The sequence below is a fragment of the Patiria miniata genome, unplaced genomic scaffold (assembly GCF_015706575.1).
Source record: "Patiria miniata isolate m_02_andy unplaced genomic scaffold, ASM1570657v1 HiC_scaffold_9, whole genome shotgun sequence".
Taxonomy (NCBI): Eukaryota; Metazoa; Echinodermata; class Asteroidea; order Valvatida; family Asterinidae; genus Patiria; species Patiria miniata.
This window is the reverse complement of record NW_024037076.1, coordinates 20,817,899-20,838,203: the sequence shown is the minus strand read 5'-3', so window position 1 is coordinate 20,838,203 and position 20,305 is coordinate 20,817,899. Positions and strand designations below refer to the sequence as shown.

At 39.6% G+C, this 20,305-nt stretch overlaps 1 protein-coding gene and 2 pseudogenes across 1 annotated transcript; 2 read left to right on the top strand and 1 right to left on the bottom strand.

The window, feature by feature from the left end:
* The first annotated feature begins 4,333 nt into the window (after window positions 1-4,333).
* On the top strand, window positions 4,334-5,322 carry LOC119720316 (annotated as a pseudogene).
* Window positions 5,323-11,177: 5,855 nt separating this feature from the next.
* Window positions 11,178-11,802, bottom strand: LOC119720958 (annotated as a pseudogene).
* A 5,859-nt stretch (window positions 11,803-17,661) lies between these two features.
* Window positions 17,662-18,651, top strand: LOC119720498 (kappa-type opioid receptor-like). The gene has a single exon (XM_038190182.1). It carries the CDS (start codon window positions 17,662-17,664, stop codon window positions 18,649-18,651), a length of 990 nt encoding a protein of 329 aa, XP_038046110.1.
* Window positions 18,652-20,305: the final 1,654 nt, after the last annotated feature.

Here is a 20,305-nt window from a genome sequence, read left to right as displayed (position 1 = left end):
GTGTTATATTTATGGAATTACTTTTCTTCTTTTTCGATTAAAACGAGTCTGTAAAAGGTTTTAGAAATGTACTATTTGGGCTTTGTTCCCAGATGGAAAGCACCATCACGTGGTGCCATCTTTCAGCAAACAGTTCTCTTCTGCACTGTATATTATCTCTTGAAATATGAATGGTTTAAAAGTGTAGACATATACCATTTTATGTGGTCCAATCATTAACATGCAAAAGATGTGTAAATGTTTGAGATGTTCAGCGGTTGTCTGTCGGTATGACGCCAAAGGGCACAAGCACGGTCTATAGAAAACACAATTTTGTTTGTTGCTGTTTATTTGATCATTGGTTTTAATGCTCCTTTCATTAAATTTTGTTTGTGGCAAGCTGAAACGTAACGGATTGAAATGTACTGAATACTTATGACTCTATTTACATATTAAGATCTAATTTATTAGGTACGTGTACTTTCAAATCTACTCTGCTTTTCTTCATTCAAATCGATATTGGTTATTTTAGAGTGTAAGATTATGCATGTTTTCATGGTACACGTGAACTAAATATAGCATGGCGAGAGGTGCTTGTTCAGCGTTTTTTTATGTTTATTCATTTGAGGCCTACAGTGAGGCCCCTTTTCAGTTCTTCCATTTGTAGGAGTAAGCAATAAACCTTTTCTGGTCACTCTGCAATAAAATCACCAGCTTATGTCGTGCGTTGGTTTCTCAGACAAAAACAAAACATATTGCAGAACCCGGGGAGCCCTTACAGTTTTTTATAAACTGGTTCCAGGTTGATATGCAAAACTCCTTACTATTACAGCCCGTTGTGGCTTTGTGCTCCGGTGGAGCTTTTACGCACACTTTTTGACTGATTTTGGTTAGTCTTTTGCTCCATGGTGAGCTTTTTGGGCGCTTTTCCCATCAGGTATCCCAGTGGCTTTCATTGTTTGTAACATCTTGCCATACAGTACTGCATTTGTCGGTACTGAATTTGAGTCCCTTATATTGTGCTCTTATGAGCATTTGTATCTTGCTCTTATAAGCATTTGTATTGTGCTCTTTATGAGCGTTTTTGTGTGCTCTTTTGAGCATGAATAAGAGAACAAGCTTATATATTTAAGTATGGTTTAATAAGGATTTGTGTTCAACTGTGTATTAATACATATGAATTGAAAAATTCATTCATAATTTTAGATAAGCCTCTTAGGATGAGGAAAAGAACAGTAGAAATATTTCAGAATAAGCTGAAACATTCAGATACAGCCAAAAAGATTGAATACATTTCAATTCGTAACATTTAAGCTTGCCACAAATAAAATCGAGTAGAAAACAACAATCGAATTTGCTTTTTCAGAACATCGGCAATCTCCATATGAGACGAATTTGTCGGGGGAAAAAAATACAATTTTTAGAATGCCACATTCATGACTTACAATGCATGCAATTGAAATGAAATTTAGCCCCTTGTAATTGAACCTACAAATTGATCATCGCATTTATATGAAATGAGTGTTAAATATTAAGCCCCAAACCACATTTTTTAGTCCAAAGATCCCTCAAGGTTTACTGTCTTGGGAACTGCAACCTGATACCGGACATATCTATAACATTTCTTTACATTGACAGCCTCGTTTGAATCGAAATAGAAGAAAAGCAATTCGGTACAACTGGATTTCGAGTAATCTTGCGGCGATGTTTGCACTCCGTCATCGGCACGTTTTCTTTCCCCACTCAGCTGCATTAAACACAATGTCAGCATTACACAGTTTCTAAATTTAAACATTTCAAAATAATTACTGTATTATTTTGTTAACATCACATGTTTTGAACTGCTTTCCGTTTCCGTTTTCAAAGATCCTTTCGTTAGTTTTAGCTGTAGTTATAGACTAAATTTCATTCGCGGGAGCTCAAACACGAAGCCTGTTCTGAGTCGGATGATCCTGAGATCATTTATTTGTATTGATCTTCGACTTCAAATTGTACTCCATCACTGCAATGACTAAAACTCTTGACGATTTCATATGTTTCATCTCCGATAAGTCGCAAGAGGCTTCACTGTAAAAAAAACCCACCAGTGTTTAACTTTCGAACACATTATAAACGCTTTTTTTTCAACAGTTTCGTGAACGGTTCTGTTTTAGGAAAACCGTAATGTTAAAGTTATAAACGCTTCATGGACGGTTCGGATTAGGAACAGTAAACATAGTGTTGAACTCATAAACGCTTATGTTTTTACAGTATTTAAAAGAACTGACTTGTTTTTATGAAAATTTGAATTTCAGTTATACAAGCAGCTAAAAAACTTCAACCGGCTGTTTGTTCCTTTGTTCCTGTTCTTTGTTCCTGTTCCTTTCCTGTTTGTTTGGTACAGTCATGGATAGGCTATTTGCATAATTAAATGCCAAAAAAAGCCTTTATAAGGTTTTACAGCGCGTTGGCCATAATTACGTTAGCCCTTTGTTGAGCACTGTAGAAATGATAACGATAACGATCAACCCACATAAGTGTAACTATCAGAAATGAACTATTTTACCATACATTCATGGGTGTCGCCAGGATTTTTTCTAGAGGGGGACAAAACATATTTTTCCCAAAAAATTCCTGTATTTTTCAACATATTTTCGATTTATGAGTTATATGAGAAGGGGCAGGGACATTCCCCCCCCCCCTTGAATTTACACCAATATGACTTCGCACCGCTTTTTCATTTCTTTTTTCTATTTTTTCTTCTTCCTTTTTTTTTTTTTTTCTTTTCGGGGGGGGGGGGGGGGGGAAGCGCCCCCCCCCTTGTCCCCCCTTCGCGACGCCCAAGCATACATTGCAGATTGTCCCCCTGAAATGAACAAGTTTTAAGGACCTTGGTTGAGTCCCGAACCAATTAAAGATCAACACTCATCAGAAATGACCCATTTCACCACAATACATTTCAAATCCCACCCCCCCCCTGAAAATCAGGTCCTCTTTAATGAATGAGTTTTATGGACCTTGGTTGAGCCCCGGACCAATTTAAGTCTTCAGTCTCTGTGTCGAGACTCGAAGGCCTACGCCTACCGCGGCTGTTAATTACATGAACTTGGTGATCAGAGAATACAGAACGCCAAAAAAACGGAAGTGAACGAGGTTTCTTCCCAAGCTCAGAAATATAAGTTACAAATTTTGCATTACCGATGAAGGTGAGCTTCTTTTCATGGAGATTGATTGGATTGAATTCTTTTGACCTGAACTGTTTCGACATAAAAAAAGGTTCCTTGGACGGTCGAAAAGAACACAATTAAACTCGACCTGCTCATGAAGTCCCCACAATTTATGCAAATATGCTTCAGTTTTTCAATGCACATTGCCTCAAAATAAGGCTTTAATTGTAAAGGACAAAATAAAAGGCCGAGTGTTCAAGGATGTAGAGTTGCTTCACATCGACCTTTAATCGAAAGAAAGAATCTTATAAAGGACATATTGTTTATGATACATGAAAAAATAAAAGTATTCTAAGAACCACTATAGGCCTATATTTGTGGCCTTGTCATATTTTTCGAGTATCTTAAATTATTGTATGTATACACATTTTTAATTGTACACTGGGAAATCATTTTTCATGTAATTTGCACATGACAATAAAGAAATCTAATCTACTCTAATTATAACAAAAAGTCTTCATGTTTTCTAATAAAGCAGGACAGCAAAAACCAATCAAATAAGGCCGGTTGCAAAGAATAGCATCTCCATCTGTAAATTGAAAATTGTCATTAATTTTCTTCACTTGGGACTGACCTCGAATACTCCTTTTATCAGTAAACTATATGGCAACAACTTTATGTAATTAACACGGGTGCGTCTTTCCGTGTGACTCGACATTTATGATGTCAGTAGTGTTCCTGAAAACTTCAATTGGTTCGGGACTTATTAATTTTGGAGGAACAGATTATCAGGGGAAAAAGAAATCAACATTATTACATTCGACAAAAATAACTACGCCTTCGGAAGTAATTGCCTACTTTTGTATCCCCGGCTCAAGCTTGTAACCTAGAAACCTATTTTTGCCAGCAATACTCCTGGCAGTTACTATAAAATCTTCGTGTCTTTAACGATCTTTTCAAATCCTACCATTTCGTGGTAGACATGTTTTCGAGCGAAAAGGGGTTAATTCCCTCGAAATGGTCCTTTTAGATACGTCATTCGGAGCTATTCAGTATTTTACAAATTGAATAAGGGCAAGAATATGAATTATTGATGAGGTGGCTTAGTATATAAAAGAGGCTGGGCCGCATCTCGTCCCGGCATACAGACGCAAAAGGAGGTTGATGATTTTTCTAGCAAGGGTCTAAGTGCACAACAAATAACCAACATGGAGGAGATTCTATGGCTGCGTATCTTCAAGACCATCGTGGGTATTGTCGGCATCTTGGGCAACAGTCTCGTCTGTCTTGTCATCGGTAGAGTCTCATCGATGCAGACTCGCACCAACGCCTTCATCTTCCACCAAGCTGTGGTGGATCTTCTTGGTTCATTAATGATTCTGCTGCAGAGCGAGGCCCCGCTACCCGACCCCATGCCCAACAACGCCTTTGGGTGGGTAGTGTGTCACGTCTGGTACTCTAACTTTGCATCCTTCCTCATGTTTGTCATATCAACGTACAATCTGTTGTCGTTGACTATGGAGCGCTACTTCGCCATCGTTCACCCATTTAAGTACCAAGCAGCCTTCGCCAACCACCCAAGACTGAAAGTTGGTGTGGTCATTGCGGCATGTTGGACCTTTGTAACCGTTACTAACTCTTTCGCCCTTACCATCTTCAAGGTGCAAGACGGTAAGTGCGTGTCGAATGCCGTGTACTGGTCCAAAGTCATGGGTTGTTTGTCAGTCGTTCTGCTGTATATCGTGCCAGTGTCAGTGATGCTGTTTGCGTACATTCGCATCAGTGTGGAGCTCAAGAGAGGAGCGGCCCGGGTTGGACCGCACCGGCCAACGTAGGTCCAGCTGCCGGAGCATCCACCGCGGACGGCAACGTCCAACCAGAAGGTATGATGGAGTCCCTACTCCGAGCTAGACGTAATACCTTCAAGATGCTCTTGGTCGTCTTCATCACCTTCCTGGTGTGCTGGACACCAAACCAGTCCATCTATCTCTTGTTCAATCTGGGCTGGAAGCTCAACTTCGACGAGTGGTACTATCTGCTCTCTGTAGCGATGGTGGCCGCTAATTGCTGCGTCAATCCGGTCATCTACGCCTTCAAGTATCGCCAATTCCGCAAGGGGCTGCGCGAGGTATTTTGCAGACGTCTCATGCACCTTGAGGAAGCGTCGACTTCTGGAACTCGTACGCAAACAACGTGATGAACTTCTCATTGAACTTGGGTGAGTGGGGGTAGTTCCCAACATCCATCCCTTTGCACTTCTCACAACAAACTGAGTGAGTATTTTGTTAAAATTGATATGTCAAAAGATCAAGATCAAACAATAGACTTTTTATTATCTTGTTAAACTTCCTATAGGTCGTTATGGCCACAGGAAGAAAAACAAAGTAAAAGTGGTGTCGGTGGGGAAACTCCGCACTCAGACTTGTTTTTTTTCCGGACACTTAGGCCTCCCATAATCAACAGATGGGGGTGGGGGGGGGGGCTGTACCACATTTTCAATGGGGAGCGCTGATAAATCCTACAATCATGCACACTATATAACTTATAGTGTACAAATGCCCCCTTCTCACGACTATTGTTTTTGGGCGTGAGACAGGTCGCATGTGACGTCAACTTCTCAAATTGGCAACTGCCTTTTTTTTTGCATGGATTTTTTTTTGCGGGGGGGGGGGGGGGGGCTAGACAAAATTTTGGGGAGCCCTTACGGAGTTTAGTGTTAATGGTCATGTATCCAGTGTCATAGTGACTAATACAGGCTCTCCACGGCGGTGTGTTTTATCACCACTCCTGTACAGTAGCCACGACGATAAATTTTAGTCAAATTTGCTGATGACAGTGCTTTGATTTCACTCCTTTCTGGATCAAATAATAAGTATGGCGATACTCTTCAAGACTTTTTTTACTGTTGTGATGATTCCTATATGGAATTAAATGTACTCAAAACCAAGGAACTTATTGTTGATATAAAGAACAATGGTGACCTGTGCCTCGAAAACTTTCATTCATGACCAGGAAGTTGAAATTGTATCCGAATATAAATACCTTAACCCTAAAAGGGCCGGGAGCGCCCCCCCCCCTCAACTTTTCCGCGATAGCCTTAAAAAAAAAAATTCCCGACGCGAGCTGTTATGACTTTTTAGCCTCGAGCCTTGCGCACCAGGGGTTGCCGCGTAGCGAAAAATTTTCCGGCACTACGCACCGTTAAAAAAACTGAATTTTCCCATATACGTCGTGTACTCAGAGCAGAATTACCATTCGTACATATGGATAATTAATTAGTCATAATTCTAAAGCCATTTGACCTTTAGTCATGTAATTTCTTGGGTGTGTTTATGATGAGTTGTTCTATGCATGTACTCAGTTTCACTCGATGGCGAGATCTTGAATCCGCCCCCCCCCGGCTGAGAGTGGTCAAAATAACCCGGCCTGATTAGGGTTAAACCATATTTGATGACACGCTTAGATGGGAAGAAAACACATGTGTTATTGTCAAAAAAAATGCCAACAACGCTTAAATTTGTTACGTAAATTGAAGACTTTTTTCTGTTGACAAAACACTCTTAGTCTTTTTTTTTATCAGTCATTCATTGAAAGTGTATTGTGCTTTTCATGTACTTCCTGGTATTTTAACCTAATTGGTAAGAATAAGTACAGTTCGCAAAAGATTGTTAACCTTGGGTCTAAAATCATCAGAGAGCCCTAGAAAGACCTTAGTCTGTTCTGCGAACAAGTGCTTCGAAAGCCCACTCTATCGTAGCCAGTGAAAATCATGTTCTGAAAACATCAGTTTCTTCCATCAGGACGCCGCCTCAGATGCCCTCCGCGTAAAACTAACAGAAGGAAGTTTTCATTCATTCCAGTGGCTATTACACTTTTAAATAATTGATAGTCCTATTTGTATTTTTAAAGGTCTATCATTTTATTTGTCATTTCATTATATTTGTCATTACAGAACTTAACGAAGTTGTCATTATTCCAGTTGTCATTATTCCAGTGGTTGTTAGACTTTAAAATAATTGATATCTGCATTTTTAAAGTCCATCATTGTATTTGTCATGTTGTTTTATTTGTCATCACGTGTACATTTATCATCGTATTTCAAGTATAAAGAATATTTTTTTAGAGAAGTTTACATCATTTTTTCATCTAGATCATAAGTACATTGTTTAAAATGTTATATATACATTCGACTAGCAATTACTTACTTATAGTGTTTTTTTATAGTAAGCTGTCCAACCATATGTAATTGCCTTTTTAAGGATAAATAAAGCATTTTGTACTGAATTGAATTGATTTAATTCACCTGTATAATGAACACATTGTTAAATTTCCGTTACGTTTCAGCTTGCCACAAACGAAATTGAATGACAGGAGCATTAAAACAAATGATCAAATAAAACGAAAAAAACCATGACCATGTGCCCTATGACGTCATACCGACAGTCAACAGCTCAACTCAAACATTTAAGCATCGTTTGCATGTTAAGTGGCCTACGTTAAACGGTAGTTGTCAACACTTCTAAACCACTCATATTTCGAGAGATATACACGCAGAGCAAAAGGTAACTGTTTGCTGAAAGATGGAACCACGTGATGATGCTTTCCATCTAGTTTGTGAATTGAAGAAAGCCCAAAATACTACATTTCTAAAACCATTCACAGACTTGGTTTAATCGAAAAAGAAAAAAGAAGAAAAGCATTTCCTTGACTATAACACAACAGTGCGTGTAATGTTGCGGCGACTTTTACACTCCTTCGTCGCGTGCACGTTCACTTTCTTTACTTTACAGACATGATGACACCAAAAAGTAAGGGTTTTATCGATTACCGAAGATGGAATTATACCTAAATATCGTCCAACGATATCTTTTGGCTTAACTGTTCATTTCAATTTCAAATTTCTATGGATAAATCTCATTATAAGTGCAATGTATTTCAGGAATGTATGATTCTAATTAATTTTGTCCTAGCTTCGGCAAACTCGTCACACGCGGACATTGTCGATGTTATGATAAAGCATATTCGCTTTTGTATTCATTTATATGTATATGCTTTGGTAATTCCACTATGCCATTGAAAAGCAAGCTGAAACGTTACGGTCGGGAATGTTTCCAATCATTTGTACTTTTTAGAATGATTAATAGTCTCTTATTTGTCATTTAAAAGGTGATGTACAACTTTGTAATCTTTGGTGTGTGTTCAAATGTAAGTAAACGATCTAATGATGAATCAAATTGTTTTTATTTTTTTGGGGTTTTTTTGGGCAGGTTAATGGCCTCCTTTTTACTGTCTTTATCATTTGAAATTTATTTACTTCGTTTTTCGTTTATATTTACACGTAGGATTTATTTTGTGATTTTATTCTTAAATTTAAGGTCTTAATCTGCACTTTTGTCTATTGTGTTTTTCATATACACGGTTTTATCGTTAAAGTTGTAAACCCGTTCATGTCTCTTTTATTTAATGATTAAATAATCTACATGTATTCGGTTATAATCTTATATGATCTTATTTTCTATTATTTCTTATCTGTTTTGATATTTCTATACACTTTTAATCTTTTAAATTGTTAGTTTTTGTGTTAGTAATTTATAAATACATTTATATGCTCAGGACCTCGTGGAAAACAACATTAAATGTGAAGGGGCTACCCTGATAAAAGATCAGAAATAAATAAATACGTGACCTCGCGTAGAAATTCTCACTTGAATTAGTGCACCCGGCCATGAGCATTACAGTTAACACGTAAATCGATGAAATCTCATTTTGAAGTCTTCATTTTTCAACCGGCGATTTTGACCAAAAATATAAACGGCTCCTGCACGTGTTTCACATGTAAATGAAGCGTACACTATCCTCTACCTATCCTCTACTGAAACTTGCCATTTCTTTTGGCCTTTTTAAGAATGGAATGTACATCTAAAAACAATCGGCCCTCGCTTTTGTTGCTATAAAGCATGATTTTTGTTTGACGCGCCGTAACAACACTTAAATTTTGTCAAAAGCAGTTAGGCCATATTTGGTATCAAAATAAAACACACGATTTCAACTTTTCACTAACATCGTCATCTTGGCCGATAGTGGTACATCCGAGTAGTTGTTGGCGTTTTTCTGTCGAATGCAGACTCGAATGCAGTCTCGTAAAATCTTGCGTAGGCTTTTGGGCCATTCGTGCGTGACCCCGGGACAAGAAACTGAGGTCAAACAGGGTTGTGAGCGTGACGCGGCCACTGACTGTTATCACTATTTATTTAAGTAATTCCAAAATTCAATTTTAAAATTTCCATTTAAAAAAAAAACAAAGAAAGGTCACTGCCCGTAAATTTAAAGCTCTTTTTGATGTGTGTTGGCTCTGAAAAGAGCCGTTTGATTTAGAGTCTCTCCTTGCGATGGTCATACGGAAACTCTGTTTTCTGCTGACGGCAGAAGTCTGCTGCTGTTGAACATGCCGAGATTGCTGGGTCTATATACACGTAGTAGCCATTTTGTTTTTTATGTCCTCATGATTATTCAGTCACTATTATACGATTTAGGAAATGTCATTTCTGTCGGTCTTTTTAAGAATGGAATGCACACGCCGTAACAACACTTCAATTTTGTCAAAAGCAGTTAGGCCATATTTGGGATCAAAATAAAACACACGATTTCAACTTTTCACTAATATCGTCATCTTGGCCGATAGTGGTACATCCGAGTAGTTGTTGGCGTTTTTCTGTCGAATGCAGACTTGAATGCAGTCTCGTAAAATCTTGCGTAGGCTTTTGGGCCATGCGTGCGTGACCCCGGGACAAGAAACTGAGGTCAAACAGGGTTCTGCGCGTGACGCGGCCACTGACTGTTATCACTATTTTGCATACCCATTTTTTACGAATTGAAGAGGAAAACAGACGGCTGTACACACAAGACTCCCCCCCCCCCCGCCCCCACCACCCTTAACAAATTCGATTTTAAAAACTTGTATCTTTTATTCCAACCATGAAACCCTCAATTTTTTTTCCGACGTCTGCAAACCTCTGAAAAGGTTTTTGTTTTGTTTTGGGGCACAACAGGATCCACTTTGCGAGCAGACTGGCTCCTGGTCCGTACACTATCGATACTGATTGTGGGGCGGGAACCAGCCTAGAACAAAAATTATTGTCTAGCATAATACATATAATTCCAAAATTCAATTTTAAAATTTCCATTTTAAAATAAACCAAAGAAAAGTCACTGCCCGTAAAATTAAAGCTTGTATATAAAATCGATGCAGCTATATCTCTTTTTGGAATGTGTGTTGGCTCTGAAAAGAGCCGTTTGATTTAGAGTCTCTCCTTGCGATGGTCATACGGAAACTCTGTTTTCTGCTGACGGCAGAAGTCTGCTGCTGTTGAACATGCCGAGATTGCTGGGTCTATTTAGTAGCCATTTTGTTTCTATGTCCTCGTGATTATTCAGTCACTTTTATACGCTTTAGAAAATGTTATTGAAGTAAGGAAGTGTAAGTATAATCACCAAAATAAACTTTTCAAAAAATAAAATAACAAAAAATATACCCAAATATGGGGAAAAATATATTACACGACAGGCATTAAAGATGTATGCAAATTAGGCATTTTTCCACTAAAAATCCAGCTTGGTAACAATCATTTTTGGATTCAGCACCCCCGAATTAAGTAAAATAGCTACGTTACCAACTTCTACTAAGAAATGTTACCGTGCACGGACGGCCAGTTTGTGGGCAGGCCTGGCAAGATCCCTCGTCTTCCGCCAGTTTTACAGATTTTATTTTCGAAAATAGACAAATATTTGAAGCTGCGGGTAGGAGTTGACTGGGGGGGGGACTTGGGGGTGCGAACTTTCAGTCGGCAAAATCGAAAATGAAGAATGGAGAAGGAAGGGGAAAGGATGAGAGAAGAAGAAAATGGAGAATGTAAAAAATAAACACCGCTGCTCAAAACCCCGCAAAGCTAAAATCCGGTTCTGCAGCCCATGGCAAAATATTGTACAGCTGCGCAAAACACAATCACGTATCAAAGGTTTTAATATGATAGGACCAAATGTTGACGTTTCTCCTTGCAATGGTCATACGGAAACTCTGTTTTCTGCTGACGGCAGAAGTCTGCTGCTGATGAACAAGCCGAGATTGCTGGGTCTTGACTTGGACGGAGCTGGCTGCAAGCTGCCCAGGTTGGTTGGACAGTACTTGATGGTATGTGCCTCATCTCCGCTGGTTCCACACAGTGGACAGATGTAAGCCCGTAGCCTAGGACATATCACCTTGTCAAGGCTGTTCTTGAGGATGTGTGAGGTGTAGACGGCTTCGCTCTCGCCGTTGTTCTTGCAAAGACACAACAAGTTGGCTTAAGAACCAACCACCGATTGCCACGTCGAGATGGACCGGTCTCACGGGACAGCTCGTCCATGGTGAAGGGACGAAACCCGTTGGTTGACCCGCTGTCGATGATGCTGGTCTGCTGGTCCGGCTCCATGGCTGACGTCTGGAGTCTGATGAACTGATCTTCGGATGACTCCGTGACGGAGGCAGGCCTTGGAGAAGCTACGCTGGTCTTGGTGATGAGCCGAGCTAGGCCGAGGTAGTCATGGAATTAAGGAAGCGATCAAACTCTCTTGGCTCTGTGACAGGCATCTCAAAGACTGGCTTGTTTTCTTGAAAGAAGAGAGAACTGAAGGTAGACATCTTGAGGTATATACTCCAGAACGAAACTGATGTTGACTGGTTGATGGATGAAATCCCAAATGATGACTACCTGACGAACTGGCCAGACTTTATACTGAACATTCTTGAACGTTCGGTACTAAGACAATAAAAAGAAACCGTTGACGGCAACATAACAGGTACGTGAGACATCTTTGATACCCGTGATGGTTGGCCGCATCTATCCATCATACATGTCTTGATGTCTTGCCCACTTAAGCCTGTATCCTCTGCTAGGAGTTTGATGTAGTCTTTACGTGGCTGTCCTCTTGATCTCTTTCCTCGTATGGGTTGTCATAGTAGAACCTTGGATGCAGCTTCATCCTTTCTCCTTGCACAGTGTCCTGCAAATCTCAGCCTTCTTGTTCTCAGCGTCTCAGAAATTAGCAAACCTGTCGAAATGTCAGCTCTTCAAATAAATCACAAAGGGAAACTGACTAGGTTCGTTCTTATAATTTTCAAAGTTGCTCTACCAACTGAGTATCCAGCCCTATGTTGGCAGTTCCCTATGTTGGCGGTTCCCCAATGCCAGATTAGTAGATGATACACTTTTTGAGCAAACTGTGAAAATTCATCTTCACTTTTCTCGACGCAAAGCAAGGTTTCCGTTGAAAGCCCTCCCTTCCAAAATGTTCATTGATACGTTTTGATTTGCGCCCTCTTGTGACATGATTCTCAACTTAATCACTGATTTGTAACCGATTGCAAACTCAACCAACATTTGGTCAATTGGGGGCAGTACATGATTTTGAAAACAAAAGCCGTTTTATTGGGGTTTTTTCCCCGCGATGGTTAGGTCCAAACCAAATGACAGCATATTAGGCGCGATGATTTCGCAGGATGCTTGATCCTATCATTCGCTTACAATCAAGTATGATATTTCACTATGTTGGCAGTTTATTGTTTTAATGTTTGTAATGGAGACCTTTAAAACACGCGCTGCATAAGAATGTTCGATATAGGCCTAGGCCTATACGATCTTACTGTTGACTGAGTTAATAACCAGCGAACTGTCTAGTAAATTATGTTATACGTTAGGGTGCTTTTCCTTGTGTCTTGGTTTAATCTTCACATCCTTCAGAGCGAAATTCAATTAAATGTTATGCTGAAAACTCGAGAAAAAAAATACTCATTATTTCATTACAAATTTGTGGCGTTGTTCGTGCGTTTGATAGAAACACTAATGAACGAAAAACAAATTACGCGAAGTCAGTTTCCATTCAAATAGTGAAACAAAAAATGACCTCCAGATGTATCGCTTATAAAGTAGCTAATTACTGTTTGTGAACAAAAATATCGCCTGTTCTTAATCTCTCCTGTTTCACATGAAGCCCTGCTGCTCCTTCGTAACAACCGCCTTGTAAATGGGGTTGCTTATACTTCTTGTATCTTTTTTTCACTTATTGGAAATAATTGTTAAGCTGATGGCCACCCGTGGTAGACTCTTTGGCGTACACATGTCAATGGTATAATGATCACGACGGAAGTCCCACAATGCTGTGCGTTTCCTTCTCATTTTGCAAAAGAGATTAATCTTCACCAGTGTGGTTAGGATAGCTTCGGCTGGTAATCGTGTCTTCTTTATATCAAATTGGCAACATGTTATATTGTATATTTGCCCAAACCTATTTATTTCAAGGCGATGGAAACCTAACTTTTGGTCATGTGACCAACTTTAACGCAAGCTGGAAATCCAGCTTTTTTCATGTGGTCCAATTATTAACATGCAAAAGATGTTTAAATGTTTGAGTTGTCCGGCGGTTGTCTCTCGGTATGACGCCAAAGGGCACAATCACGGTCTATAGAAAACACAATTTTGTTTGTTGCTGTTTATTTGATCATTGGTTTTAATGCTCCTTTCATTAAATTGTGTTTGTGGCAAGCTTAAACGTAACGGATTGAAATGTACTGAATACTTTTGACTCTATTTACATACTTAGATCCATGTACTATTTTAGGTACATGTACTTTCACATCTACTCTGCTTTTCTTCATTCAAATCGCTATTGGTTATTTTAACCAATTTGTTTTTAGAGTGTAACATTATGCATGTTTTCAATGTACACGTGAACTAAATATAGCATGGCGAGAGGTGCCGTTCCACATTTTGGTGGTCATGTTTTCACAGCAACTTGTTCAGCGTTCTTTTATGTTTATCCATTTGAGGCCTACAGTGAGGCCCCTTTTTAAGTTCTTTCATTTGTAGGAGTAAGCAATAAACCTTTTCTGGTCACTCCGCAATATATACACCAGCTTATGTTGTGGGTTGGTTTCTCAGACAAAAACAAAACATACTGCGGAGCCCGGGGATCCCTTACAGTTTTTTATAAACTGGTTACAGGTTGATATGCGAAACTCCTTACCATTACAGCCCAGCCCGTTGTGGCTTTGTGCTCCGTTGGAGCTTTTACGCACACTTTTTGACTGATTTTGGTCAGTCTTTTACTCCATGGTGAGCTTTTGGGGCGCTTTTCCCATCAGGTATCCTGGTGGCTTTCATGGTTTGTAACATCTTGCCATACAGTACCGCATTTGTCGGTACTTAATTTACGTCCCTTATATTGTGCTCTTATGAGCATTTGTATTGTGCTCTTTGTGAACATTTTTTGTGTGCTCTTTTGAGCATGAATAACAAAACAAGCTTAATTGAACATGTATATTTAAATATGGTTTAATAAAGAGTTGTGTTCAACTGTGTATTAAAACATATGAATTGAGAAATTCATTCATAATTTTAGATAAGCCTCTTTGAATGGAGAAAAGAACAGTAGAAATATTTCAGAATAAGCTGAAACATTCAGATACAGCCAAAAAGATTGAATACATTTCAATTCGTAACATTTAAGCTTGCTACAAATAAAATCGAGTAGAAATCAACAATCGAATTTGCTTTTTCAGAACATCGGCAATCTCCATATGAGACGAATTTGTCGGGGGGAAAATACAATATTTAGAATGCCACATTCATGACTTACACTGCATGCAATTGAAATGAAATTGAGCCCCTTGTAATTGAACCTACAAATTGATCATCGCATTTATATGAAATGAGTGTTAAATATTAAGTCCCAAAAAAACACATTTTTAAGTCCAAAGATCCCTCGAGGTTTACTGTCTTGGGAACTGCAACCTGATACCGGACATATCTATAACATTTCTTTACATTTACAGACTCGTTTGAATCGAAATAGAAGAAAAGCAATTCGGTACAACTGGATTTCGAGTAATCTTGCGGCGATGTTTGCACTCCGTCATCGGCACGTTTTCGTTCCCCACTCAGCTGCATGAAACACAATGTCAGCATTACACAGTTTCTAAATTTAAACATTTCAAGATAATTACTGTATTATTTTGTTAACATCACATGTTTTGAACTGCTTTCCGTTTCCGTTTTCAAAGATTTTTTCGTCAGTTTTAGCTGTAGTTATAGACTAAATTTCATTCGCGGGAGCTCAAACACGAAGCCCGTTCTGAGTCGGATAATCCTGAGATCATTTATTTGTATTGATCTTCGACTTCAAATTGTACTCATCACTGCAATGACTAAAACTCTTGACGATTTCATATGTTTCATTTCCGATAAGTCGCAAGAGGCTTCACTGTAAAAAAAACCCCAGTGTTTAACTTTCGAACACATTATAAACGCTTTTTTTTGCAACAGTTTCGTGAACGGTTCTGTTTAGGAAAACCGTTGTGTTTAAGTTATAAACGCTTCATGGACGGTTCGGATTAGGAACAGTAAACATAGTGTTGAACTCATAAACGCTTATGTTTTTACAGTATTTAAAAGAACTGACTTGTTTTTATGAAAATTTGAATTTCAGTTATACAAGCAGCTAAAAAACTTCAACCGGCTGTTTGTTCTTTTGTTCCTGTTCTTTGTTCCTGTTCCTTTTCTGTTTTTTTGTATATTTAAATGCAAAAAAGCCTTTATAAGGTTTTACAGTGCGTTGGCCATAATTACGTTAGCCCTTTGTTGAGCACTGTAGAAATGATAACGATAACAATCAACCCACATAAGTGTCACTATCAGAAATGAACTATTTTACCATACATTCGTGGGTGTCGCCAGGATTTTATCTAGAGGGGGGCAAAACATATTTTTCCCAAAAAATTCCTGTATTTCTCAACATATTCTCGATTTATGAGTTATATGAGAAGGGGGCAGGGACATTTTACCCCCCCCCCCCCATTGAATTTACACCAATATGACATCGCACCGCTTTTTCATTTCTTTTTTTCTATTTTTTCTTCTTCCTTTTTTTTTTTTTTTTGCTTTTCGGGGGGGGGAGCGCCCCCTTGTCCCCCCCTCGCGACGCCCATGCATACATTGCAGATTGTCCCCCTGAAAATGAACAAGTTTTAAGGACCTTGGTTGAGCCCCGAACCAATTTAATTATCAACACTCATCAGAAATGACCCATTTCACCACAATACATTTCAAATCCCCCCCCCCCCTGAAAATCAGGTCCTCTTTAATGAATGAGTTTTATGGACCTTGGTTGAGCCCCGGACCAATTTAAGTCTTCAGTCTCTGTGTCTAGACTCGAAGGCCTACGCCTACCGCGGCTGTTAATTACATGAACTTGGTGATCAGAGAATACAGAACGCAAAAAAAAAACGAAAGTGAAAGAGGTTTCTTCCCAAGCTCAGAAATATAAGTTACAAATTTTGCATTACCGATGAAGGTGAGCTTCTTTTCATGGGGATTGATTGGATTGAATTCTTTTGACCTGAACTGTTTCGACATAAAGAAAAAAGGTTCCTTGGACGGTCGAAAAGAACACAATTAAACTCGACCTGCTCATGAAGTCCCCACAATTCATGCAAATATGCTTCATTTTTTTCAATGCACATTGCCTCAAAATAAGGCTTTAATTGTAAAGGACAAAATAAAAGGCTGAGTATTCAAGGATGTAGAGTTGCTTCACATCGACCTTTAATCTTATAAAGGACATATTGTTTATGATACATGAAAAATAAAAGTATTCTAAGAACCACTATATATTTGTGGCCTTGTCATATTTTTCGAGTATCTTAAATTATTGTATGTATACACATTTTTAATTGTACACTGGGAAATCAATTTTCATGTAATTTGTACATGACAATAAAGAAATCTAATCTAATCTAATTATAACAAAAAGTCTTCATGTTTTCTAATAAAGTAGGACAGCAAAAACCAATCAAATAAGGCCGGTTGCAAAGAATAGCATCTCCATCTGTAAATTGAAAATTGTCATTAATTTTCTTTGCTTGGGACTGACCTCAAATACTCCTTTCATCAGTAAACTATATGGCAGCAACTTTATGTAATTAACACCGGTGCGTCTTGCCGTGTGACTCGACATTTATGATGTCAGTAGTGATCATGAAAACTTCAATAGGTTCGGGACTTATTAATTTTGGAGGAACAGATTATCAGGGGAAAAAGAAATCAACATTATTACATTCGACAAAAATAACTAGGCCTTCGGAAGTAATTGCCTACTTTTGTATCCCCGGCTCAAGCTTGTAACCTAGAAACCTATTTTTGCCAGCAATACTCCTGGCAGTTACTTTAAAATCTTCGTGTCTGTAACGATCTTTTCAAATCCTACCATTTCGTGGTAGACGTGTTTTCGAGCGAAAAGGGGTTAATTCCCTCGAAATGGTCCTTTTAGATATGTCCTTCGGAGCTATTCAGTATTTTACAAATTGAATGAGGGCAAGAATATGAATTATTGATGAGGTGGCTTAGTATATAAAAGAGGCTGGGCCGCATCTCGTCCCAGCATACAGACGCAAAAAGAGGTTGATGATTTTTCTAGCAAGGGTCTAAGTGCACAACAAATAACCAACATGGAGGAGATTCTATGGCTGCGTATCTTCAAGACCATCGTGGGTATTGTCGGCATCTTGGGCAACAGTCTCGTCTGTCTTGTTATCGGTAAAGTCTCATCGATGCAGACTCGCACCAACGCCTTCATCTTCCACCAAGCTGTGGTGGATCTTCTTGGTTCATTAATGATTCTTCTGCAGAGCGAGGCCCCGCTACCCGACCCCATGCCCAACAACGTCTTTGGGTGGGTAGTGTGTCACGTCTGGTACTCTAACTTTGCATCCTTCCTCATGTTTGTCATATCAACGTACAATCTGTTGTCGTTGACTATGGAGCGCTACTTCGCCATCGTTCACCCATTTAAGTACCAAGCAGCCTTCGCCAACCACCCAAGACTGAAAGTTGGTGTGGTCATTGCGGCATGTTGGATCTTTGTAACCGTTACTAACTCTTTCGCCCTTACCATCTTCAAGGTGCAAGACGGTAAGTGCGTGTCGAATGCCGTGTACTGGTCCAAAGTCATGGGTTGTTTGTCAGTCGTTCTGCTGTATATCGTGCCAGTGTCAGTGATGCTGTTTGCGTATATTCGCATCAGTGTGGAGCTCAAGAGAGGAGCGGCCCGGGTTGGACCGGCACCGGCCAACGTAGTTCCAGCTGCCGGAGCATCTACCACGGATGGCAACGCCCAACCAGAAGGTATGATGGAGTCCCTACTCCGAGCTAGACGTAATACCTTCAAGATGCTCTTGGTCGTCTTCATCACCTTCCTGGTGTGCTGGACACCAAACCAGTCCATCTATCTCTTGTTCAATCTGGGCTGGAAGCTCAACTTCGACGAGTGGTACTATCTGCTCTCTGTAGCGATGGTGGCCGCTAATTGCTGCGTCAATCCGGTCATCTACGCCTTCAAGTATCGCCAATTCCGCAAGGGGCTGCGCGAGGTATTTTGCAGACGTCTCATGCACCTTGAGGAAGCGTCGACTTCTGGAACTCGTACGCAAACAACGTGATGAACTTCTCATTGAACTTGGGTGAGTGGGGGTAGTTCCCAACATCCATCCCTTTGCACTTCTCACAACAAACTGAGTGAGTATTTTGTTAAAATTGATATGTCAAAAGATCAAGATCAAACAATAGACTTTTTATTATCTTGTTAAACTTCCTATAGGTCGTTATGGCCACAGGAAGAAAAACAAAGTAAAAGTGGTGTCGGTGGGGAAACTCCGCACTCAGACTTGTTTTTTTTTCTCCGGACACTTAGGCCTCCCATAATCAACAGATGGGGGTGGGGGGGGGGGGGGGGGGGGGGCTGTACCACATTTTCAATGGGGAGCGCTGATAAATCCTACAATCATGCACACTATATAACTTATAGTGTACAAATGCCCCCTTCTCACGACTATTGTTTTTGGGCGTGAGACAGGTCGCATGTGACGTCAACTTCTCAAATTGGCAACTGCCTTTTTTTTTGCATGGATTTTTTTTTTGCGGGGGGGGGGGGCTAGACAAAATTTTGGGGAGCCCTTACGGAGTTTAGTGTTAATGGTCATGTATCCAGTGTCATAGTAACTAATACAGGCTCTCCACGACGGTGTGTTTTATCACCACTCCTGTACAGTAGCCACGACGGTAAATTTTAGTCAAATTTGCTGATGACAGTGCTTTGATTTCACTCCTTTCTGGATCAAATAATAAGTATGGCGATGCTCTTCAAGACTTTTTTGACTGTTGTGATGATTCCTATATGGAATTAAATGTACTCAAAACCAAGGAACTTATTGTTGATATAAGGAACAATGGTGACCTGTGCCTCGAAAACTTTCATTCATGACCAGGAAGTTGAAATTGTATCCGAATATAAATACCTTAACCCTAAAAGGGCCGGGAGCGCCCCCCCCCCCCTCAACTTTTCCGCGATAGCCTTAAAAAAAAAATTCCCGACGCGAGCTGTTATGACTTTTTAGCCTCGAGCCTTGCGCACCAGGGGTTGCCGCGTAGCGAAAAATTTTCCGGCACTACGCACCGTTAAAAAAACTGAATTTTCCCATATACGTCGTGTACTCAGAGCAGAATTACCATTCGTACATATGGATAATTAATTAGTCATAATTCTAAAGCCATTTGACCTTTAGTCATGTAATTTCTTGGGTGTGTTTATGATGAGTTGTTCTATGCATGTACTCAGTTTCACTCGATGGCGAGATCTTGAATCCCCCCCCCCCGGCTGAGAGATGGTCAAAATAACCCGGCCTGATTAGGGTTAAACCATATTTGATGACACGCTTAGATGGGAAGAAAACACATGTGTTATTGTCAAAAAAAATGCCAACAACGCTTAAATTTGTCACGTAAATTGAAGACTTTTTCTGTTGACAAAACACTCTTAGTCTTTTTTTTTATCAGTCATTCATTGAAAGTGTATTGTGCTTTTCATGTACTTCCTGGTATTTTAACCTAATTGGTAAGAATAAGTACAGTTCGCAAAAGATTGTTAACCTTGGGTCTAAAATCATCAGAGAGCCCTAGAAAGACCTTAGTCTGTTCTGCGAACAAGTGCTTCGAAAGCCCACTCTATCGTAGCCAGTGAAAATCATGTTCTGAAAACATCAGTTTCTTCCATCAGGACGCCGCCTCAGATGCCCTCCGCGTAAAACTAACAGAAGG